We start from the raw sequence: 26615 nt of genomic DNA on the forward strand, positions 1-26615 counted from the left end.
TGTGCTGAAGCTGACACTCAGCAAGCACAGCTAAGGTATAATTTCATTAGGCAATTTAACTGCCCGATCCAGGCACCAGGGAAGAATCCATTTATAGACACAAGTCCCCTCCTCTCCACTACAGCAGGCTGTGTTTTCCCCTTTAACTCTGGCTACTGTTGGACTTTCTACTTGTTGATCTTGCTGGCAAGTTAGCAAGCAACTAACTGTTTGTATGTTCACCTGTGGAAAGCGTTATGCGGACAAGTCTTTGCCCCCTTAACCTAATAACAGGTTGGTCCACCCTTGGCGGGAAAAGCTGCAAGCATTTGTGAAAACTGGCAATGAGTCGTTCCCATCACTGTGGAGGAATTTTGGCCCACTCTTCTTGCAGAATTGTTTTAATTTCAGCCACATTGGAGGGTTTTCCAGCATTAACGACCTTTTTAAGGTCATGACACAGCATATCAATGAGATTTAAGCCCAGACTTTGCCTAAGCCACAGCAAAACACCTTCACCTTCAACATGTTCACTTATTGCCTAGTCCATCCACTGAATTCTTTCTCCAAAAGTCTTTGGGATCATCAGGATAATGTCAGCCAAATGTGAGACAAGTGTTTTTCTTCTTTTTGGTCAGCAGCGGTTTTGGCCTTGGAACTCTCCCCATGGATGCCCAATTTGACCAGTCTCTGTTGTTTTGTTGAATCATGATCTCTGACCTCAACTGAGTCAAGTGAGGCCTGCAGGACTTTAGATTTTCTGGGTTCTTTTGCAACCTCCTGGATGATTCATCCATGACCCTCTTGGAGTCATGTTGGTAGGTTGGCCACTCCTGGAAATGTTCACCACTTTTCAAAGTTTTCTCCCTTTGTGGGTAATGGCTCTCAACATGGTTTGCTAATGTCCCAAAGCCTGATTTATGTCCTGATTTGGTTATTTTAAATTTATAACCATTTTTAGATTGACAGATGTAAACAACTTTGTCTCTCATCTGTTCTTGAATTACAGTTTACAGTCAACAGTTGCCATGGTTCGTCTTATGCAGTTCTCTATGGAGTAGCGGCTACATCACTTGTTTCGTTGCTCTGATTGGCTCGTAAAGATGTGACAGACAGAACGTTCATCCAATCACCCTCCGAGATTTTTTTTTTTTTAAAGCCTCTGCCCTTTCCCAAATGCTGTCTATGAGTGGTTTACCAGATGGATGTGTGAAATAATCCATCTGGGGTGTCAGGTTAGAGTCAGAGTGGAAATCAGTGTAAACTTTGAGCCTAATTCCTAATGTTGTCATTACATAAAGAATTCCAAAACATGAAATGAACAAAAGGCCCAGTGACCTTTGACTTATGACCTCCAAATTCTAAACATTCATCCTTTAATCATAGTGGATATTTGGGTAACTTCTGGAGAAAGTCCTTTAAACCATTCTGAAAATATTTTTGCAAGAATGGCCTGGAAAGCAAGGGATGAACATGAGACCCAATGACCTTCATCTTTAACCTATGACCACTTAAATCTTACCCATTCATCCTTAAATAAGGATGGCCAGTTACACAACATCTGAAGAAAATCAGTCAAAGCATTCTTACGATTTCACCTGCACAACTACACCACTGCATATATGAAAAATGGTAGGAAGTAGATAAAATAGGGCACATTGCATAGCCAACCCCTACCGCCTGTCTGATCTTCTCTTGAGTCAACTCATCACTGACAGAATCAGAAATTCAGATTGTCTAGCATCAACATTTGTCAAGCAGTGTTGTTTAAACCGTCAGCATATCAGATAGGCTGTTGTGATTGTCCTGACTTGAATCAGGTCAGATGGAAAACTCTCTAAACAGGAGCTAGACCAGACACATCTGCCACAGCAAATAAAACATGAGCTGGCAGATTTGTCTGGTTCCCAGGCTAAACCTTACTCACCACTTTTAAAAATAGCAGCCCATAAAACAAATAAAAGAAGTTACAAACAAAAGTGAGAGATGAGTGGGAACAGGGTAATGTAGGAGCTTCTGTATAAATATTCATCGACATGAACGTGTTCCAGCACTCAGCAGTTTGCTCCAACCTTGACCTCTGTGCACCAGTCCAAACACAAGAGGTTTATAACGATTGACAGAGCCGTCACAGCCCTTGACACCATGGTTTAGCTCAGACAAAATGTCATCATTCCTCTCTCTCCTCCTCTTTCTCCTGACCCCTTCACTTTGTCCCATACCATTCTTATAATCACATCTCTGCACCTTTTCTCTACAATTCTACTCCTGACCTTTGTCCTAATTCCTACATCTCCTGAATAATATTTGATAATTTGTCCTCCAATACAAATTTCCTCTCCTCGTTTCCCTCCTAAAAGTGCCCTCAGTCAGAATGTGAATGTTGCTAGAATATGAATGACTGAATTTCAGCCTCCAACTTTAAATTTAGAGTGCTGATTTCTCCTTCACACTTAACTTCAGACCTGAACCCTCATTACACCAAGCAAATTCAACTCTCCTTCAAACTTTCTATCCTGCACAGAGTTGCAAAACATCCCGTATCATGAAGGAAGTTCAGTATTTGAAACTAAATTTGTTTGTCACAAGCTGGTCTCATATTGATGCTTCTTCCGTGTAATCACTAAACAAGACTTTACTGATCCTAGATCAGATCGGAGTCAGCCAGCAGTCCATCATGCATTGATCATGTCCATTAAGTGTCACCTGAAATCCAATCACAGACCCCTCACATGAATCAGACACATGAATGGCCACCTTTTCAGCAGCTCTGGTTCCAGGACAAATCAAACATCCATTGGGATGATGACATTAGCAGTGTTAGAGGAGCCTGGCTTTTCCTGTGAATTAAAAGTGCTTAAGCCTCACCACAACATCCCCTCCCATGTTCATATAAACCAGGCCATGGGTCTCTCACTGATCCATAAGAGCAATGATTTAAAACCAATAACTTCTACATCTGTTCTTCTTAAAAGCCTCTGGTAACTAGGCTTGAAATCTTAAAAATTTGAAAATTCAAATGTGATATAAAGCTTGATGCATCATTGCAGATACACAAAAATCTGCATGGACATAAACCTTCAGAACAAAGAGAATATCTTGTTTAAAAACTGGTGTTTCAGAAGAAAATCCCCGAGTTATACTGGGGTCAGTTCAGTCCTTTAAAGAGAGGCCGAAGTGCTGTGAGCACTGCTGCTCGGAGTGAAAGGTGAAGCCATTTGGCTGAGCCTGGAACAAAACTAGTGAACCTGTTTGGGGGGGCATGTGTGAGAGGGCTTTTCTATGACTCTGTAAAGGTATTAAAAAAAACCTCAGCCCATAGTTTTGCCAAATCCACCACAGTTTGGGAGGAGTTTAAAGAATGAAAATCCCTGCTCATAAAGTTGCAGTAGTGGCCACTCTCACAGACTGTTCATCTGAGACACCACATATCTCTGAAAAGAAGCGATGTAATTTGCGAGTACAACGTATTTCAAGTTTTATTTTATTTTTTTTAAAGAAGTCTGGCAGGGGCATTAATGAAATAACTGCATTACAAACATTACAGACTAGGAAACAGTTCATAAATAAAACAGAGAAAAAGATCAGAGGTCTAATTCAGGATTAAATAATCTATCAACCCATTTTAAAATAGATAGAAGAAAGAAATGCTAGCTTCATAATTAACATTACTATGTAAACCAATGTAGCCAAGTTAGCTTAAGTAATGTGGAATTTGGCAAACATATCAGAGGCTAACATAGCTACGTAGTTAACGTATGTTTGTAGCTTACATAACTGCTTGGTGAGCTTAGCTTCAGCTACATAGCTATGTTAGCCATGCAGCTCCATTATCAATAGCTCAGTTATCTTTAACAACATGAGCTTTAGCAACCATAGCTAAATCTAATGATATGGTAAATATGTTGCTTATGTAGCTGCTTTGTGAGCTAAGCCTTAGCGATGTAATCTTATGCAGCTAACGGAGCTACGGAAGCTACTCTTGCTGGGTTTTAATGTTTTAATGGGGGACATGCTTTTTTCCTGTAAGCAGACTGTTAACTCAGCTTTATTAAACATTTTGTAATCAGGTTTTGAAGGTAAGGTTTGTAACTTTCAAATTTTGGTAGCCCTTACCCAAACCCTGATGCATGTATTACTTTTCTTAGATCTAGATATATGGTCTGTAGCCAGACTGTCTTGGATAAAGATACAATTAGATGAATGGATGGATGGACAAAAAGATAGACGGATGGACTGATGGACCGATGGATGGATGGATACGTTTTGAGTAAATAGAGTAGATTTGTTGCTCGTTCCTCTGCAAATTTTTCAATTGGTAATAACATTATTACTTAGTAAGTCCTTGAAAATAATTTTCCTATTTAACAGACAAAATCAGAAACTTTTAAAAAATAAACTGATAATGTTTGACAAACAGATTGGAGGTCAGTCTTAAAAGTCTAAAATGGTAAATAGTAATTTTATTTGGTCATGAAAATCTTTGAAGGATTTTGTGAATTTGGGTTTCCCTGTGACTTTAGCAGCTACGTGACCCCACAGTTTATAAATCATGAATATGATAAACTTCTCCAGGATGAAAAAAAAAACACATTTCCAATCAAGGGATGTCATTCATTTCTGTGTTGCTTGAATAGTTTTGTTTTGCACTTCAGTGTGTTTAATGTTCAGTACACTACAGACCATTCTAACTATTTTAAACAGCATGAGTTGGGACAAATGGTGTATCACTACTGCTGGTTTAAAACAACAAAAAAAGAGAAACCTAGAAATATTCATCTGGGACGTCTTCATGCTTTTTTTTTTTTCCTGTTGAACTGAACCCGTATCAAACTGTCGCCCTTCAACTGTTGTACAAACTGAACCTTTCCACCCCTAACGTACACATTTCCTGGTCAAAAACTCTGTGGCACTGTGCTTCAAAGAAAATATTTTCTCTTATTTGGCACTGAAAGAGTTGGCAACCCTTATCATGCAACACAACAATCCAATATAGACATGAGAAAATTCTCCTGCAGACACAGACAACATAATATGCATTTTTCATTAGAAACCACACTTGAGTGGAACACATCGCTAAAACAGGCAGAGGAGGAAGTCAGGCAGGCTGTGGTTTGGAGTTTTTCAAGGAGAAGAACATCAGTTTGAGAGTTTCTCTTTCTGAACAAACTTATATGAGGTTTGACTTTTTCTACTGCAGAGAAAAAAAAACTTCTTTCACTTTTTCAGCGTATGGAGGGAGGAAGACTCCAGAGACTGACATGACTGTGAGTGTATTATTGCAAAGGTGTATTCAGTGTGCATGCAGACCATGACACTTAAAAACACGCTGAAACACCCCCGACACTCACAATAACATGCAGATTCAGACACAGGATCACACGGGGGATCGAGCTGAAAACTGCTGTGTAACCGGTGTCTGCCTCACTCTTCCCCTCTCACTCGTCTCTTTCTCTTCCACCCCCCCACAACCCTCGTTTATTTTTAGAGTCTTCAGAGATGAGAGAAAGCAGCTACTCTGTACGCTGTCAAAGACTGAGTGGGTGGTTGGAGAAATAAAAGAGGGAGAGAGGAGCAGGCAGACGGAGGGTGAAAGTGAGGGAGGTAAAAAGGAGTCAGAGCAGATGAGACACTCGGGGGAAGATGGGAAGGACGGAAGGAAGGAGGGAAGGAAGGAAAACAGCAGGGAACAAAGGTAAAAGGATGCACAGAGGAATTTATGGAGGAAGTACGGGAGGGAGGTGAAAGTCAAATTAACACGGGAGGAAGTGGGAGACGAAAAAGTGCAGGGAGACAACAGAGAGGCAAGGGAGATATTAAAGGAAGAGAAAAGGCTGATTTATGTAACAGCTTGTCAGGATGTGTTCCTGCATGTGTTTCATTTGGTGCACATCCAGGGTGCAAAATATGTGGAAGAAAGGGGGAGTCATGAAATCTCCTGAAAGCATTATTTTCAAAATATACAATTATGTTGCCATGCATTTCTATTTTTCTGTATCTTTATCTGGGATGACTGTGGCTCAGTAGGTTGTGGGTTCAATCCCCAGCTCTTGCAATCTCATGTTAATGAGTCCTTGGGTGATGTGACCTTGCACAGGGTGCAGAGGTCGCCAACTTTCTGCAGAGTCAATTACTACACACCTCCAAACTTCACGTGGCCTTCAGATTAGCTCAAGAACAGTGTGTAGAGAGCTTCATGGAATGGGTTTCCATGGCTGAGCAGCTGCAACCAAGCCATACATCATCAAGTGCAATGCAAAGGTTCAGATGCAGTGGTGTAAAGCACACCGCCACTGGACTCTAGAGCAGTGGAGATCGCGCTCCTCCATCTGGCAATCTGATGGACGAGTCTGGGTTTGGCGGTTGCCAGGAGAACAGTACTTTTCTGACTGCATTGTGCCAAGTGTAAAGTTTGGTGGAGGGGGGATTATGATATGTTTTTTTTTTTTGTTGTTTTTTTTTCCCAGGAGCTGGGCTTTGCCCCTTAGTTCCAGGGAAAGGAACTCTGAATGCTTCAACATACCAAGAGATTTTGAAAAATTCCATGCTCCCAACTTTGTGGGAACAGTTTGGGGATGGCCCCTTCCTGTTCCAACATGACTGTGCACCAGTGCACAAAGCAAGGTCCATAAAGACATGGATGAGAGAGTTTGGTGTGGATGAAGTTGACTGGCCTGCACAGAGTCCTGACCTCAACCTGACAGAGCACTTTTGGGATGAACTAGAGCAGAGACTGAGAGCCAGGTCTTCACGTCCAACATCAGTGTACGACCTCACAAATGTGCTTCTGGAAGAATGGTCAAAAATTCCCATAAACACTCTCCTAAACCCTGTGGAAAGCCTTCCCAGAAGAGTTGAAGCTGTTATAGCTACAAAGGGTGGACCGACGTCATATTAAATCCTATGGATTAAGAATGGGATGTCATTTAAATTCATATGTGATTCAAGGCAGATGAGCGAATTATTTTGGCAATATAGTGTATATTTCACATTCATTTAGGAATCCTCCCCTAAAAATGCCTGAGAAGGTCAGGAACTTTCAAGGGAATTCTTGGAAAATGATTGGATGAACACTTTGTCTGTCCTATTCATTACAGACCTTAAGAGCAACAAGACAAAATGAGGCAGTAGACATACGCAGCTTTGAGAAGTAACAAGAGCTCAGCAGGCAGGCACTGCTGTAGTTTGAGGATGGTGGAGCTAGTTGGTGAATAAAACTCATGCCAAGGTCAGATAGGAGAAGAGGAAAAAACATCTCTGCCCAAAAAGGCTTTCAAATTAGTTCTTTGCTCCTCGTTAAATAAAGAAATGCCATCCGCATCTGATAAAACTAGCAATACATCCAAGATAAACGCTACACCAGCGGCAGCCACTGCTATACCACACCACTGAAAGCTACAGCTTATTTCCTCAAATAATACTGATTGGTCTGGTCTGTTCTCAAACCTTGCACAATCATTTCAGATTAGAGATTTGCAAGATGGATGATCCTGATGACATCTATCTGCTTTGCAAGGTTACCTTTTGTTTAATCCAACAAATTATTTCAATTTTCAGTGCATTGAGAGACCATTTATTTTTTGGTTTACTGTGGACAAGTCAGATAAGCTTCCAGGACGGTTAAGCAGCGATCAGACAAATCCAATGAGGGCATGGGTCCACATCCAGCATTTCTAACTCTGGACTGCTTATATCCTAAGTTTCAGAGCACTTCTCATCTGTGTTTGTTTTAGTAGCTCGACTATAAAGCTGACCTCTGCTTTCCATGTGTTTTAACAAGTCTGTGTGTTTCATTGTTCCTTTTTTCCCAAATAAGACCAAAAACATGAAAGGAATGTAAAGGATTCCTGTCCTGGAAACTTTACCCTCAAAAAGATGAGTCAGAACAGTTTTTCTCCTGCCATTATCAGAAGTCTCTCCACCTCTTTATTGTGATCGGTCACTGAGGGAGAAGTGGCAGTGGTGATTGCAGCATTTTTCCAAAAGTTGAACTGTTTTCAACTGAGGGAGCTGTGAGCATGCTGACAAAAACAGCTGACACAAAGGCCAATTTTTTCCATTTAGGAACACTTCAAGAAATCATTGTTTGATAACACAATTAGCCATGTCATCCACAAATGACAGCTAGAGCTGGAACATGCTAAGGAGAAGCCATATTTGATCAGATCCAGAAACACCACCGTCTTCTCTGGGCCAAAGCTCTTTTAAAATGGACTGACACAAAATGGAAAGCTGTTCTGAGGCCAATCAAAATTTGAAATATTTTCTTTTGGAAACCACGAACACCGTGTCCTGTGGACTAAAGAAGAGAGGGAGCATCCAGTTTGTTCTCCTTGCTCAGTTCTAAAGCCTGCATCTCTGATGGTATGGGGTTGCATTAGTGTCTATGGTGTGGGCAGCTTACACATCTGGAAAAGAACTAGCAATGCTGAAAAGTAGAGAGAGATTTAAGAGCATCATATGCTCCCAACTAGACAATGTCACTTTCAGGGAAAGCCTTCGCTATTTTTGCAAAAAAAATACTAAACCACATACATCACAACAGCATGGCATCACAGGAGAAGAGTCTGGGTCCTGAACTGACTTATCTGCAGTCCAGACCATTCACCAATAGAAAACATTTGGAGCATCAGAAAATGAAAAGTACAGCAAAGAAGACTCAGGGCTGTTGAGCAGCAAGAATGGGACAACATTACTCTCCTAAAACTTCAGCAACTTGTCTCCCCACTTCCCAGTTGTTCAGACTGTTGTTAGAAGAAGAGCAGATGGCTTTATAGTGGTTAATATGGCCCTGTCCCTACTTTTTTGAGATGTGTTGCTGCCATCAATTTCAATATGTTCCTGAAATGGTAAAATGTCCCAGTCTCAACATCTGGTATGTTGTTTATGATCTACTAAGAAGAAAATATGGGTTCATGACATTTGAAAATCATTGACTTCTGTTTTAATTCATATTTTACACAGTGTCCCAACTCTTTTGGAATGGGAGTTGTATATTGAGAGTGTTCAGAATCTGTCCGTTACAGTGTTTCCACTGATGTGCCAATCCACAGACATGTTCTTCTGTGAGTGTAAACATTGTAGATAAATGAAGGTATGCTGCGTGTATTTGTGTTTGCATGTATGTTCATGTGCGCTCTCTTCACTGTCTCTTCCTCGCTCTCACACCTGCCTGCTCTTCCTCTGAGGAGCTGGGCCTGTGTTAATAGACGGCTCAGTTTTGTCTACCACAGGGCTAAATGTTTACACCTCTGTCTGGAGACTGAGTGACACTGATGCTCCACTCCCACACTCATCCCTCTGAATGTCATCGTCTATTATGATATTTCAGGCAGCGCTGCTTCATCAGCACAGAGAGCGTTTCATCTGCTGAGGCTGGGATGATTTGTGGGAGTGAGAGGAGAGTGTGACATTATTAAATCAGCTAACTTTGTTGACATTTTATCAAGTATTTCACTCTAAAGGTTTAAAAGGAAGTGGAATTTCAAAATATGCACCGTTATGGCTGACAAAATACTGGTTTAGACTCTCAATTTTATCTGTACTCTTACCAGTGGATTCAGAGATATTAATCAAATGCACTAAGCTTTGCTTTTTTTCGTTCAAGATTTAATCTTGGGCTTTTGCACTTTTATTTTGACAAGGCAATAGATAAAGAAATATATCAGGAATAAAGAGGAGGAAATAATATGCAAGAAAATAGCCTGTAAGTGAAGCATCCTAACAGCTAGGTCAGGGGTTCCCAACATTGGGGTCACAAGACACTGAGAGGGGGTCTCCAGATGATCATGTTTGAATTACACTGTTGCCTCTTGACACCAATTTTGCCACGTTTTGACAAGTTTTTACGACTTAAAACCCATTTTTTATCCATTTAAAAACCTTTCTACCACTTTTTTTCAGCTGGTTTTTGCCACTTCTAAACCAAATCTTGCCACTATCCGCCTATTGTTGGCTCTGTTGACAGATGATTGCCACTACTAACCCCTTTTACCACTTTTTAAGCCACATTTCACAATTTGATATGGCCATCTTTCATTTCATCAAATTGCCACTTTTTCGTGCCACTTTAGAATACCCTAAAGTAAAGGGTACCCTAAAGAATACCCCAGCCACTTTTGAATACCCTTTTACCACTTAATATTCTCATTTTTGCCACTTTAACCCATTTTTGGCATTTTTTGGTTATGTTTTGCCACTCTTATCTAATTTTTGGCATTTCTAACCTATTCCTGCGCTTTTTAAAATCTAATTTCACATTTCCCACCATTTTTGCAATTATTAACCCATTTTAGCTTTTTCTAAAGTATTTTAATTCTGTTTTAAACAAAAGGATATACATTTTTATGAGGGCTACTTACTACACAAATGAATTGAAATCATCTCTTTGCTGAGTGGTTATGATTCAGTTTCAATATAAAATACCACTGCTTAACTTTACAATGGACCATGATTTTGCTGGCCCCAGGTTTGGCTGGGTCCCAGAAAGCTCTCCCATTTTTCCCCCCTAATGGGCGGCCTTGTCTGCACATGACTATTCTTGATTGTGCATGGCTGTGTTCAGCCACCTTCAGGTACAGTGGGGGGTCCCCGGTCTCTAGCACATTTATTTTGGGGGTTGCGGGCTGAAAGGTTGAGAACCACTGGGCTAGGTCACTGCATCCCATACTTTGCAAGATATTTGCCTGACAAGTAACTGTGAATGGATGCCTGCAAGCTAATCTGGCAGTAAACTTGAGCTGCATCCTTGTACTAATGTTTATTATTCAATTTTCTATGATCATCACATTAAAAATGTATGAGTCTAAGCTGCATGATTTCCCACCTTCTGCATTGCTCTGACTTGGAGCTCAGGCAATTACCATCTCTCGCTATCTTATTGATGATACAAGCCTCTGGGAATGGATCTGAATTTCTACATAAATCCTGTGAAGCAAACAATAGCAGTTAAAGGCCTCAGGGCAGGACTTCCTTTTCCATGTGGTATTGGTGTCTGCGACATAAATGCAGTTATTTCTTGGTCCATTAAAATAGAGCTTCTTTACTGTCATCGCAGTGTTTGTTTGTTTGTAAAACAAAATTATACCACAAAGAAGCACCTGTTCATCTGTTGGGCCTAATCTCATTCTCTTACTGTTAGTATAAGTTTTGGTCTTACATGCTTTGAACAAACACTCAGAGTTTGTAATTATTATTTGACTTAAGTTATGCAGAGACATTCTCTAAAATAACACATGCTCCATAGAAGATCAGAGTGACCATCGACCCAGGAGAGACTGCAGAAGGAGATCAATCATAAGGACGATAATCTGGCTGCACACCCACCTGGAAAGAAAGACACATGCTATTCTAATAAATGTTTGTAAATGAGATACTATGATGGTGTAAGAAGTCCATTATAAAGTCAGTCACTTTCCAGGACCACCACAGGGGAAGAGGCAGGAGGACTTGAACAGAAGAGTGAATGCACAATAAAGACTACTTGGAGGAATGTGATTTTTGTATGATGACTGAAAGACTGGGGATCACAGATGATTCGTCAAACTACAGCCAACTAAATGCATCAAACTCTTATGCAAACTCTCATGAGGGTGATGCTATTTCCTGTGTCCCATCCTCTCTTTTTTATTGGATGTTGGCACCATGTGTTTGCAGTTGGGTCAGTAATTAGTACACACTGCCTGGTTGCTTCCAGATTCGGCTCCTAAAATTCAAACATGTGTAATTGACTGTGACTGCGGTCAGGTCGGGTCTATTACCCTCACACACTAGATCTTTGTGCCGACTAAGGCCGACCACACACTACAGGATTTTTAGCCTGACTTGAGGCAAGATTTGCCTCCCCGACGATTGTAGGGGCATATCCTGAGTGGGGCCTGTCACAAATGATTATTCATCTAAATAATCTGCATGTATGTGGTGTCAACACGATTATTTTACTGCTCCAAATCGCGTCGTATCCTCCCAGACCCCAAATTGTAAATATCAAACACTTTTGAGATTTATGATTCTAGGTCGTAGTGCCTCTGACGGAGGACCCACAACAACCAATGACAGTGAGCAGATGGGGTAGAGTCACCAGCTGGATCATACGTAATTTCACCGCTCATAACCATAAACAAAGCTGTAGCTTCATTCCAGCCAGGATTTTAATCCTGAGTCTTTACCTTGTTCTAGGATTTTTGCTGCACCTGCATGCAGGGCAGCCTGTTGTGGAGAGAAAGCAAGAGGATATATCGCCAAACATCTGTTTGTTTTTTTTCTGAAGTCACGTGATCACGCGAGGTTGTTGGCAGGTCGGCCGGCACGTGTGTGGTCTCCAGTGATCTGACAGTCTGGCTGAGTTGTCTAGTGTGTGCATTCAGAGGATTAAAGATGAAAAATTTTTTGAATTTGTCCTTATGTCTGTGGTTTCCCACGTTTATAAAATTGTTTCAGATTTAAAAATCGTCTAGTGTGTGGCCAGCATAACCATGACGACTGTCCCCAACTGGTGCAGACTTTGCCCAACCGGGAATCGTGGATAAACTCTGGCAAAAATCTTGTAGTGTGTCCTCACCTACAGTTTAAGACCAAATGGAGTTAGAGGTTGAGCCAAAAAAATTAAAACAGATTTTGTTGTGATTTACTTGCAATTAACAGGTTTGAATAACATCCTGATGCTGGTTTGTATCCATGAAAGTCTTCTCTGATCCGTCCCCAAGAGGAGAAGAAAGAAATGTTTAAAATGTTTGTTGAATGCAGGTCGGCTCAATCATTCCTGATGCTTTCCAGGAAGAACCCAGGTAATGAACATGCTAATTGGCTCTGGTGACAGTGTCAAGCAGACTTGTGGCTCTAGTCGACATGTTTGATCTATTTGATTGTCAGCTACACTTTAATCAGGATCGTTGTTTATAGAGAGCGGTAAATCTTCATTAGATGACCACTGATGGGAGCTCGTGAGTAATTAGTGCACATACACCAAAGCCTGCTGATAGGTAATTCGTCAATACAGCTTTAACTACAAATGATAAGAGAAACCACATCACTGAGCATGCTGACAATTCAGAGCCCTGTGCAGATCCTACATAGAAATTGTTTCTCTTTGTGTTATCAATGCCAGTACATCTTTACAGGAAGGAGAACCCCAGCAGGCAGCTTCTACTGATAAAGTGAGTATAGAAAATCTGTCATGTTTTACACAAAAATAAAAGCTCTACTTTGGTCTGGTGCCGTCAAACAGCTTAAAACAGATAGAATATCTTTGGGGAATGTCAGACTCTTCAGAGCGTTTAAACAGCTGGTGAATGAGGCCTGTAGTATTTATGGTCTTACCTGGTTGTGATGCTCGATGCCCATACTGATAGTGTTGATGAGAATAGCGATCATTATTCCTCTACTGAAGTATTTGCTTTCCACGATGCCCCACAGTTTCCTCCTCATATCGTTCCACATGTCTCTACAATGTCCAAAGCAAGTCCTCCTCCTCTTCTTCTCTCCATCTCCCCTCTCTTCTAGATGGTTCTCCTCTTTGCTGCTCTCTTTTACCACATCCTCCTCACCGTCCTCCCCGTTAACCGAGTCCCCTGCGGCCCTCGCCCCGTCTTTCAGTGATAACGCACAAATCGGGCAGTCTTCGGGACTCTGGGGGACGGACAGACTGATGGAGTTGGCGAGTGGCTGGGAGCAGTGCTCTTGCCTGCTCTGGTGTGGACAGTGGGTTACTAAAATAAAATAAATAAAATGCATTATTATTATTATTATTATTATTATTATTACTAGATAGAGGCAGAGAAGATAAAGCTTCATCTTAGCCATGGGTAACACAATCATAATATGCATCTATTGTCTCAGTGATCAGAATGGCTTACGGGAACTAAACACTGAATTCAAAGTGTAAACCACATAAATTCACTCACATCTCGGGTGCCTGGAGTGATGGTGCTCTCCGCTCACATGCCCCCCACCACGCCTGTTCCCCCGGCCTCCAGCTGGAGGAGGTTTGCCCCTCAGGGTGTAGTAGAGAGCCGCCGTTCTCCTCTTAGCTTTTCTGAGGACGTGGCAGACCAGCTGGAAGATCTCCTCGTAGCAGTCCCCTGGCTCCGCCATGCTGGCCAGGGTGGAGGAGGACAGGCACTGAGCCCTCTGCTCCTGCATCAGCTGGTGCTCCCGCTGTTTGGTCTCAGAGAACTGGGTGGCGATGACGACCAGGCACAGGTTGATCATGAAGAATGATCCGATCTAGGACAACATGGGACAGCAGAAGAATAAAGGTATTAATTTATCTGCATTTATTGTTTCTTTATTCTTTTAAATCACTGCGTCTGGTCAAAGGCCCTACTAGGGACAAGGGCTGAAAAAAAGCAAAATGTTCTTTGCAGCACATCAGCTGCATGTTCTGCAGTGAAACTATGTAAAAACTGTAGTCCATAATAAATGTAATAAAATTCAAGGGGGCTAAAGGATATTAAGATTTAAAAAGCTTGACCAAAATTAACTTAACCAGTAAAACCAGCGCAGTGATTTATTTAAAGCCTCCGCCTTTGGCTGAAGGAGATATCGTTGATTTCATAGACGTAGGATTCTGGATCCTTCTACTACGAATTCAGTCTTTATTTTGCTTCACACACTTGCTGATTCTTCTAATGTGTGCCAATTCCCCTGTAGAAATGTTAGCACACATGCTAAAGGTCTCGGAGGGCTGGCTTCCCACCAAACCCAGGCTGATTGGAGCAGACAGACTGAGCCAACACATGCCCAAAGCTGAGTTCAGTGTCTGACTATCTCTCTCTTTATCATCGTCTTTATTCTCCGACTCTTTGACTAAATTTCACATCCCCTGCTGCCATGACTCTAACTTAATATCCAAACATCTCTCACCCTCCTCACAAATATTTCTCTGCCTGTCTCTTCATGTCTGTGCACAAAAGGGATGTCAGGAGTCAGAGTGAAGGTTGGAGAGAGCTGCAGAGGATGATGGGAGGTGAATGATACATGTTGGCCGACCCTTTTAGCGGCAGTAATTGGAATCACTCCAGACCCGTGAAATGGCTTTTATTGGACTACTCCAAGCTGGTTACAGAACAATGATTAGATCAATATAAGCTGATGCTGAACAACTCAGAACCAGACTGCTAGATAGATGGAGCAGCTCGCAGCAGAGTCTCAGTTTTGTTCATTACAAATCTGGACATGTTCCTCTGTTTCGGCTCAGGAAACACTCCATGCACACCCACCAGGCCAGCAGATACCCTCCATAAAACATGCACGATTAAAACCCAAACTTAACCACCTTCCACCTGTGGGCTTTCATCACGGTGATCAAAGATGCAGGGGAAGGTGAAAGACAGACTAGAAAAAGCTGGAAAAGGAGAGGAGTGGAGAGAAACCCACACAGAGAGGAACCATAGAGAGGAGGTGTGAGTGGAGAGGGAGGAGAGATGCCCATCTGTGGCCCGGGGGTCAAAGCCGACCTGCAGGTGCGTGGAGCTTTGATTTCCCTCCAGGTTCGCATCTGTGTGTGTCTATTCTGTGATTCTGATCAGTGGACAGCTTTGCGCATAATCAGCGCGGGCACTCCAATATCACGCATTGAGATGATCTCTGCATTATGCATGCATGAATAAAAACATCCACACTAGCGTTGACAGAGGCATGTATGCACACAGGCTCTTATACTAATGAAGATGGCAGGCCTAACCTACCACTGATGGAGCCTATGTGGCTGCAGCTGTCACATATATTTATGTGCAGATCTCTTTTCTACTTCTCTGAAACTCTCATCGCACTCAAACAGGCAGACAAACCTCCTAATGATGGGCTGCTCTGTAGCACTTAGCCCTTTGTCACTTCATCCATTTACCAGCACTCTGCAATGTGGTGCCAATACAGACTCAAGAATGCACACTTAGTGATATTTCAGGCAAATATAAATGAGAACATCTGACACCAGGGAGGCCGAATTTTTCGTGTCTTTGAGTTTCTTTGAGTACAAACTTTTAAGCTACGGCGGGTACACACTACAGCAGGGGTGTCAGACTCAAGGCTGGGGGGCCAAATCTGGCCGGTGGTGTAGTTATACCCGGCCCACCAGATCATATGATATTTTTATTAGAACTGGCCAACCAATGTGAAGTCTGCAGATTTCCTCAAAGTATAAAAATGTAAACGTAACCTTGATGATTTAAAATATCCTTGTTGAGTCATAAAAATTAGAAAAAGTAAACAGTAAAAATGTGATAAAAAGTCAGGAACGTAGGAGAATTCTGTGTTTTCTCTATATTTTAAATTTTGCATCTCACAGTTATGACTAAAAGTATGGTGTTGACTGTTTATTTCATATTTTAACCTTTACATCTCATAACTTTTACTTTAGATCCCGTATTTCTACCTTTCAGATTCAAAATTTTAGATTTTTAACCCTATTTTGACCTTTTAAAATCATGATTTTGACTTTTATCTCATGTTTCGACCTTTTTCAACTTCTAACTCCTCATATTTTGACTTTTAAAACTCATGAATTTGAAATTTAATCTCATATTTTGACATTTTAAACTGACATTTTAGATGTATACCTCATGTTTTGATTGTTAAATATCATGATTTACAATTTTATCTCGGGTTTGCTGACCATTTCGACTCCTAACTTTGACACCTATCTCATTTTTTTAACCTTTAAAACTCGATTTTGAATATCATTTTATATTTTGACTTTTAAAATTAATGACTTTGACTTTTATCTCATTTTTTGACTGTTAAACCATTGTTTTGACTTTAAATGTCATGTTTTTACCTTAAAATGTATACATTTGATTCTTAATCTCAGATTTGAGTTATTAACTTTTCATGTTGACCTTTTAATCTCAAAATCATTTAGGTTCAGAATCCAGAATCTGGCCCCTGCTGTGATTGAGTTTAACACCCCTGTACTATAGGATAAATTTGTTGATTTTGGGTCTGATTCCCCCCATGACCAAGTGAGCAAAGGCCTGATAATCAGGTGAATCTAAAGATTATCCTGACAGAATTTCCTTTGAAAGGTGAAATAACCCCTTACAGATCTGAGGACCCACTGGCAGGCTGACATTTTTTTTTTTAAGTTATCATCAAAATGATTGTTCAAAGTATTAGGGCTGGGCAATTAATTGAAAATTAGATTCTATTGCAGCATGGCCTGCTGCAATTTTTAAATCGCAAAATTCTTCTTTTTTTGTGTCAAAATAGTAGTTTTAAACTTCTTTTTTGCAGCAGAGACATAACATATCACGCACACATTCAGGTGCCCTTTGTTAAAATAGTCTACAAACATTTTTGCAATATTTATATCAACTGCAAAAAATCAAAATAATCAGAATTAGACACTTTTAAAGAATTGTTCAGCCATTGTTTAGGAATAAAAGAAACTTCAGGAATAATTGCATATCAAATCGCAATTGCAATATAGGGGACAAAAAAAATCGCAATTACATTATTTTCCATAATCGTTCAGCCCTAATAAGTATGCCCCTTGATAAACATCCTCAGAAAGCTCTGATTCTCAGGTTTCTGACTGTGTTAGCCGTTCCAGGATAAAACCTCCACAACAGCCACAACTAATGCATTTGTCAGGCTGGAAATAAACAAACAATAACCAAAGTGTCACCAGCTCTCCTGATTACAATCTAAATCCAGTCAAATATTTAGTCCAAAAACAGGATTACATCCCCTAGATTTGCTGTGACAATGTCTTTTTCCAGGCAATTATTAGCAATGCAATAAAGAAAAATGTCTGCCAACCTCAATCATTCATGTAGTCTCCAGTTTGAAACGCCTGGATTTCTCCTCATTTCTCCTCAAAATCAGGTTTAAAATCCTCTTTTTCTCTTCTATTGCTCTCATCTTTGAATCTTAACTAGCCAAGGGTTCATGCTTTGGTCCAGTTGAGTTTTCCAGCTAAATCCTCCCAGCAATCTACAGGCCTCAGCATCAGGATACAACTCAGAATAAAAATGTTTTTTTGTTGTATTACCCAAAACAGTTTGGGAAGACACTTCAGAGTGTTACTTTTCTAAAGACGCCTTGTTGGTGCTTCTACTCCAAATGGTTCAAATGCAGCATTCGATTTAACATAGGTAAATGGATTGGCGTTTCTGACTGATGTTACCGAGAATTCAGGGGGATTTTTCCCTCTCTGATCTGCTCAGGTAATGATCAGAGCTGCCTCACCTCGAGATCATGATATTTACAATCAGAAATCCTGTTCGGACAGCCAAGCAGGCATGAGCAGGATTATTATGTGGAACAGAGCGATAGCCAATCGGGAAGCAAGCTTACTGGACTTAATAAGGAAGCACAACGAACACAGCCACGGCAATGAAAGTAAACATAAACGACAAAGTTAGATCAGGGGAGGTCAACTGTGCCTGCTCCCACCAGTGTTAATTTTTGCAGCTATTTTTAATTCAGTCTCAGTCTTCATCTTTAGATTGTCTTTTAGTTTTAGTCACATTTTAGTCATTTATACCCTGTTATTTTTAGTCTAGTTGTAGTCGACGAAAACTCAAAACATTTTAGTCTAGTTTTAGTCCATAAAAAGTCTTCACTTTTTAGTCTTTACTTTTAGTCCAAGCATTTCTTTTCTTGCCTAAATCTGGTACCAAATCATGGTAGTGTGTTCTCTGCACCCTGCCAAACCTGGGGTCCCTGCTTTCTACAGCTGACAGGCAGAATAGCTACAGCTGCATTGTTTTTTTGAAAGATTTACAACCAGTGGAGAAATATCACTGATTTTCAATGTCTGAAAAAATAACTACATTACATTTCAGTCTAGTTTTAGCCATCTTGATAAAAACTAAAGTTAGTTTTTGTCAGTTTAAATCATCACAGATCTATTTTTGTTAGTCTTACTCTAGTTTTTGTCATAGAAAAAAGGCTGTAAACAAACATTTTTAGTCATAGCTTGTCAATGAAATCAACACTGGCTCCCACTAGTCGATTCCAAATATCCATACATGAAAAAAATACAGAAATATCTGCCATAAAAAGATTTGAATTATTTCAATAATAATTTTGATTACTAGTATAACTTTAGATGTTTGCAAGAAATAAAAAGATATAAATGACTATGATTGTTTCTGTAAAACTATTTTATAGGTATTTATAAATGCATTTTTTAAGAACAAAAGTGTTTGTTAAATATATTAAGATAAAAAATACTGTTTATTGCTTTTAAAATATTGCTTAAATTATCTCAAATTCTGTGTTTATTTCATTGAACTAAGGATTTTTATTTGCATTTGATTTTAATTATAAAAATCTTGGTGTTATAAGTTCTGATGAAAGCTTTATATTTGTTTCTTAGGTGAAATCAATAATAATTATAACTTAAATTAAGAGAATCATATCATTTTTATCAATATCACCCAGTGTGGATAAAATCTGTGTGCCCCTCACTAACCAAAGTTGCCCATCCCTGAGTTAGATGGATGGTAGCAGAGGAGCAGCTTTTGCATCCTTCCATTGTTTTTGATACCATGCCCTTTAAAATACACAATATTTGTTATTTTTTACAGTCATTTTTACCAAAAGTACTTGTGTTTTCGACATTTCAACCCAAAATATGCAGTGTGCTGAGAGAGACAATGTGTTTTATACATGCAATCCTGCCTATTCTTTATGTTTAATGGTATTAAACAATGTATCTAACAGAATAAGCGCTCTGAAGCTGTCTGCCAGCTCCACAGGCTATATTTGATCAGAAAATTAAGACACTGGAAAGAACTGATTCACATAATCGAATATAATTTTGAACGTGATAAAAAATGTGATAAATTACGATTACTGACTATGATTTTTAAAAAAGGAATAATCGGACATCCACAGACTCGTAGGTGAAAAGAACAAGAGGAAAGTGACATCATGAGAGAGGGCAGCTACATAAGAGAAAGAAACCAGACAGCTAAAAAGAGAGGCTGCATATTTGTGCAATCAGTCTTTTACCACACAAAGAAGATTCATCATGAAATCAAACAAGCCTGCCTGTTTGGTCTGCCCTCTTATCTAAAAAGTTCTCCTGACATACTCAAGTGTGTTTTATCTAATTAAAGGATGTAATCAGGCGTTGCATCGTGCTCTGTAGTTGTCATATGAGCCTATACAATCCACACTGCCTGACTTTGTGATCAGTGTGACTGCAAAAAAAAAAAAAACAGGCAAAAGTGATTACTCTGTGACACCCCGTCTGCTATCTTTGGCTGCAATAAGATTGCTCACACTGGCAAAGCAAACCTTGGGTCAGATGAAATTTACAGCTACAGTCACGATGCAACAGTCACCCCGGCATATGATGAGAGCAATGCTGTGAGGAAGAGGCCGGTGTTTTTAGGGCCAATCTCCTGCTTTGGTTACTGCTTTTTATCATAGAGTCCCAAGAAGTGAGGTCATGCAAGATAAAAATAAAACATGGTGTGGGCGGATCCTATAGGTTTTAGGGGCTGTGAATACCCTTATCTATAAATGGAATGCTTTTTGTAGATTTATTTGCATTAAAAAAGCAAATAAACTGGAATGACTGCACAATGGCATGTAAACAGCAGTGCACATAGTCGCTATTTGCTCTGCAGTGCAGTTAAGGGTGCATTTAAAAACTGTGCATGAATCAGGCCCACAGTCTTTGAGATGCTTTATACATCTACTTGTCTTTCCTCCTCTGTTCCTCATCGCTGCTGCTCACACCGTGATAAATGCATGTTGTAGCCACGTCTTTCTTCCTCTCTCTGAGACACTGAGAGTAGACAGTCCTTTAGACTACTATTGATTTATACAAGTCTATTATCACTTTCATCCAGCTCTCGGGAAATATACTCATTTAATCTGTGGATGGTGGGACCCCGCAGAGGCCATAATCATAACATATTTTTATCATCAAGAACACAAAATAAAAGAAATAATTTTAGAGAAGAGTTTGACTTACGATGATGAGCAAAATAAAGTAGATGAAGTTGTAGAAGGAGTGGGCATCCATTACATAATACATGATCTCCACCCAGCCCTCCAGAGTGATCACCTGGAAGAAGAGATTCTGCTGAGTGTTGAGAAATAAACAAGTTTGAACACTTTAGAATGCAAAGTTAGACTTTTCTTTCTTTCTTTCTTCCTTCCTTCCTTCCTTCCTTCCTTCAAAGAGAAGGTCCGGACATGTATCTGAGTGCATAAAATGTCATTAATATGTCCGTTAATCCTAGTGTACTATGGTTCACACGTTGCTCCGCTTTGCTTTCACACCAAAAACAAACAGCACCAGAGTTTGTTTGGAAGCAAGCTTAGACCCCTGTTCTTAAGCTGACCAGAGTTCACTTCTTTGGTCCACATCAGAGCTCATATGAGCTTTTACTCCAACTAATTACTACTAGGTTGCATACATCTTATTTTACCTCATTCTCCAGGGACATCAAAGAAATTTGGTCAACTTTTTAAGAATTTTCATGTTATCTTGTGAAAAAAAACAGCTTTCTTGTCCAAAAAAGGAGATAAATAAGAGGAAAGCTTGAGACAAATGCTGAAATTTACTTAGAATCAAAGGAAACCTTATAAGTACATGTACAAATTTACCCTTTGCCTCCTGTTTTTTTGTTTTAGCACACATTCATGGCCCACTGAAAAGAGCTCCATGACCCATTTTTGGGTCCTGACCCACCAGTTAAGAACCACTAGATTTGACTGTATCAATGCACATTCAACAAGCAGTTTTGCTGGTTTATAAAATGCTTCAAATCTTTCTTTAATAGGCCTACAAGAAAGAAGGCATCACTTCTTTTTAAACCACAAAACAGCATAAACATTCTACCGTCCGTCACCACACTGGCCTTTGCGCTTATATCAGACGTACCTGAAAAATGACGATCCAGGCGTACACAATGTTGTCAAAGTTGATGGCACCTTTGTGGGGGTTGCTGTTCCCAGTGTGGCATCGAGTGTAATACTGGTTCCAGTTAATGCACAGACCCAGTGCCTCACCAGCCCCGCTACCGTTCATCATGGGCTCAGGACTCAGGCCCAGAGCCTGTCTGTGGAGCGCGTCCTCCTTGTCCAGACAGCATGTGCGTCCTCCTTCGCGCCTCGCCGGCACGTCGGAACATGACATGATGCCATTGTCAGAAGGCAGGGAGCAGATGAAGGGGCGCTCGTCATCCTCCTCTGGCTGGTAGTACGGAGGAGGAAGAGTCATGCCTGAAGAGCTGAAGGGACAGGGTGAGAAACTCAGTTAGTTGGGTATATAATACTGTAAATTATGCATTTTTATCCTGTTTCTACAGTTCTTACACCTAAAAATCTGAGGAAGGCATTTATGGTTTTAGAAGGCATGCAAACAATACAAAAATGGCATTTTTTTTTTTTTTTTAACTGTTTCTTATGTCTTTTTATAACTGGTGCTTACTTCATACATCAATTTGACCCCCATACACTTTTATAAGATTTCTGCCAATCATACCTCCACAAAAATCACCCCAGCCACTCTTCTTGACCTACACTTTCACCTACCAGCCACTCTAGTTCTTTATTGCATGCAATGCAGGCTTTGATTTGTGGGTTTTAAACCCTGAAATGACCCTGAAATTTAATCTGTTGGCGCATGTGGCCAAAACTATTTGCAATTAACTATTTTCATCTGCTGCACAGTCAGTTACTGTGAATGAATCTAAGATAGAAAACATCTGAGAGCAGGCTACTGAGTTAAGTCAATAATCCTACAGTTAGGTAGCACATACTCCTACATTGAACAATACAAGTGCAATCCTGTGTGCAGTGTGCACAAATGTGCATGCAAACACACACAGACTAGCTTCCTCTACAACCGTTCTGTGGACCGTTTTATCTCCTCAGTGCTGTTGAATTACAGAAAAAAAGGGAACATCAAACAGACATAAAAGAAACAAAGAGCCCCCGACGCCTGTTCTTTACCGGACTATTATCAGGATGACACTGGAGCTGTGAGAGATACAATATGTGAGAGAGAGAGAATCCTGACCCAGCAGTGAACTAGCAAGCAGCGCCTTAAGCCAGTGCAGCGAACCAAAGGCGTGCTGACAGGAGCGGTAAACAGGGCGGGGTCATGCTTTGGTCAGGCCATGACAAAATGAGTGGCCCGAGGAGAAGTCTAACACCAACGAAGACGTCTCATTCAATCCCACACGCTCCTTTACTTATCTGTTTGGAGCAGAGAAAGGAGGTGGTAAATCGTCATTCTAAGAAGACCACCTAAAGTTTCACAGCAACCTTAAAACTTTGTTATTAGACTTTGTTAGACATAAAAAACAAAGAACAAGAAGCCATTTTGCATTCAATTTAGAGGCAGGCTTTACCATCTCATCTCAAGGTTACTCAGCACTGCTGCTCTGTCTTTTCTGATTATTCTTTTATTTTATCCCTGTAATATTCACTGTGAAGAGCACAGGTTACAGAGTCCTAATCAGCCTTTAAAGCATTAAGACATGGCTTTCTTTGCACTTTGACATTTATTTGTCTTCAGCGTTCTCTGAGAAAAAAGAAGCTGGATTATTTCTGCAAACACTCTAGTAAAGGTGTAGCTCTTTCTATATTGTATGAAATAATCAGGGCCTGAACACCGACCTCCAAACGAGGACCCTATTACATCTGTAGGCGTTCTTACCTATTCTTCTTATTATTATTCCGACACTTTGCAGCCTGTTTTGGGGGCCTTAACACGCCCTGAAAGTCCCAGAAACCTCACAGAAAATAGTTCCCCTAGTGAAATTCTTCTCTGGTAGTGGAATTGTGCAAGTCCATTATACAGCTCCCCCCAGGGGAGTGGGTAAGACCTACAGGTCTGAAAATTGGTACACATATGTATCGTGATGAGACGAACAAAAATTACATTATGACCATCCTCTCAAACATATAGGAACTGAACTATGAACAAAAAAGTGTCAAATTTTGGTAATTTCTGATGATTTTTGGCTAATTTATTGACCTCACATTTGATCAAACTAGTCCCTCTACTGTAAGATGCCATTAGCACCTTGAAATTAAAATTCCAATCTTTTTTTAATTTTACATTATAAATAGTCCTTCTCTCATTACTTCTACCTGTGAACACCAACCTCTGACATACTGTCACCATGTGACAGTAGTGGTAGTAGCAAGTGCACCATGCTGATTATTAACGTAATGATGCTCAAAGAAAGATCTCTGTGGTCTCTCTGCCGTGCTGCAGCACACGACACGGGTTTGTTAACACCCACTATTATCATACAAGGGCGGATGCCTTCAGTGCTGCTTGCAGCCCTAGTTCAATTTTGTTATAGCTTCCAGGGTCGCTGTTTGATTTAAATCTATTTCAAATTCCAACTGATTCATTTTGATGCACAATACATGCCTATTTATAACAAAGAGATGCTTCTTTCAGGATCTGCTCTAGTTTGTAAATTTAGAAGCTTCATTTTCTGATTTGATATTAAAAATTATAATAACGTGTTTGGCATTTAAATTTGAAACATTTTATCAGCTGATATAGCATTAATGTAAATACAGAAAGGAAACATTGAAGACAAATATGCATGCTTGCTGCTCAACAGGTTTTTTTTTCTGGATTTTTTCTTATTATCATTCTCCTGATGAAAGGTCTGGACCGCAGGCAGGCCACCTCAGCACCCGGACTCTTCTCCTGTGAAGCCATGCTGTTGTGATGGATGTGGTATGTGGTTTAGCACTGTCTTGCAGAAATAGTCAAAGCCTTCCCTAAAAAGAGATGCTGTCTGGATGGGAGCATATGTTGCTGTAAAACATCTTTCTACTTTTCAGCATTGATAGTTCCTTTCAAGATGTGTAAGCTGCCTAGACCATAGACACTAATGCAACCCCATACCATCAGAGATGCAGGCTTTATAACTGATCCAGGTGAACAAGCTGGATGGTCCCTCTTCTCTTTAGTCAACAGGACACGGCATAATTTCCAAAAGGAGTTTCAAATTTTGAGTCATCTGACCACAGAACAGTTTTCCATTTTGCCTCAGTCCATTTTAATGAGCCTCGAGCCAGCAGAGAAGACGGTGACGTTTCTGGATCCTGTTCACATATGGCTTCAACTTTGCATGATATGTGGATGGCACGGCCAACTGTGTTGACAAAAAATGATCTCTGGAAATGTTCCTGAGGCCCTGCAGTGATTTCAGGACAGAATCATGCCTGTTTTTTAATGGAGTGCAACTTGAAGACCAAGAGCCCACATCAGGAGCATCCAGTATTGACCTTTGCCCTTGTCCTTTGAACACAGAGCTTTATAGAAATTCACCCATCAGACTTGAAAGGTGAAAATTCAACCAGGAGTGCAAGCCACTACTCTTAAAGAGCTTTACTTTCTTTGGTGGTGTGACACTGAAAAACAGTTCCTTAAAAACCAGTAAAGCTGAAACTAGTCTTCCTCCTTAAATCGATTATAATGAGACATTCTACAGCTTTGCTTGGGCTACTGTGGGACAAAGCCAAGCACAAAACAAATTTTGAAGTCTTAGGTCTTCTTGTACAATGGCGAATTCTCATGCACCAACTCAGACAGGAACTCACAACCTGAAGTGCACACCTGCCTTTCTCTCATACTGGATTTTAAAAAACACGCTCGACATCTCACACCAAACACAAAGTCACCTGCAGTGACTAACAAGCTAATGGCTTCTCATGACACATTCAATTTAAGACATTCACCGACATTAAGGAGAACTGCCACAACAACAGGAAAATTAAACATTTAATCCAGTCTGTTATAATGAAATATAAAACCTGCTCAACAAACAGAGCACCAGCCTGAACTCTATCAACCTGCCAAACCCACACAATCCAACCCAGAACCACCCAAATGGGTGGGGAACTGTCCAATCTGACAGTTTGAGCATTATGGACTCTGTTGGTTTGTCCCCTTCTTCGGCACAGGTGTTTTGAGAATATGAGAAAACAGCTGGAGTAGTAACTAGTGGAGTTCACCTAAATGTGTTCAGCAATGGGCCTGCTGCTGAAGGTTTGCTTCCCTAGCCCAGAGTCTAAAATGAGCATCCACAACAGGCCAGGAAGACATGATCTGAATGATTTTCTTATGGTTTTTGGTAATGAAACCTGTATACACACTCATAATAAGCCCATCAGCTCATGATTTCACTAATAGCAGCCAAGTTTAACTTCAGTAAATCCATACAGTGTAAATAAGTCTGAGTATGATGTGAGAGAGTGACTCTTTGGCACGCATCCATGAAGGAAAGGCAGACATCCGAGGGAACGATTAGGATCTTCAGAGTATAACAAAATGCCATCAGGTTCATCAGGAGTCAGCCGTAGACCCCTGAGACCCCAGACTCTCACTAACTTCTGTGTGGTGAGTTCATTTATGGCACATGTGTTTTTATGTGTGAAATAGGTGTGAATGTAGGAGGGTATAATCTGTTTTTCTGCTGATTTCACGCTCCTGCACACACAATCTCATACACACTTTACACATGAATTATTTTACATGATTAAACAATCTGCTGTCTGGTGTTAAACACAATCCAAACAAACAGACTTGGCCTCTGTGGTCGAGTGCTCACTGTACAGCTGCTTCAGTATCAGGACGTGCCACTAAAGTCCTGATTCGTGGAGGGAGGAGAGGGTGATTTATCTCAGAAAAGAAC

General features: G+C 40.4%; 1 protein-coding gene across 3 annotated transcripts in view; it reads right to left on the bottom strand.

The window, feature by feature from the left end:
- LOC121503695 (voltage-dependent T-type calcium channel subunit alpha-1I-like) overlaps window positions 1-26615 on the bottom strand; it is a 176231-nt gene that overhangs the window by 96778 nt on the left and 52838 nt on the right. For all 3 annotated transcript variants that reach the window (XM_041778221.1, XM_041778220.1, XM_041778222.1), the window contains 4 exons: window positions 21827-22175; window positions 20912-21004; window positions 13881-14202; window positions 13297-13685 (listed from right to left, as the gene is read on the bottom strand). In XM_041778221.1, the coding sequence (XP_041634155.1) occupies window positions 13297-13685; window positions 13881-14202; window positions 20912-21004; window positions 21827-22175 (1153 nt within the window). The remainder of the gene's footprint in view (window positions 1-13296; window positions 13686-13880; window positions 14203-20911; window positions 21005-21826; window positions 22176-26615) is intronic.

Source organism: Cheilinus undulatus, linkage group 21, assembly GCF_018320785.1.
Source record: "Cheilinus undulatus linkage group 21, ASM1832078v1, whole genome shotgun sequence".
Classification (NCBI taxonomy): domain Eukaryota; kingdom Metazoa; phylum Chordata; class Actinopteri; order Labriformes; family Labridae; genus Cheilinus; species Cheilinus undulatus.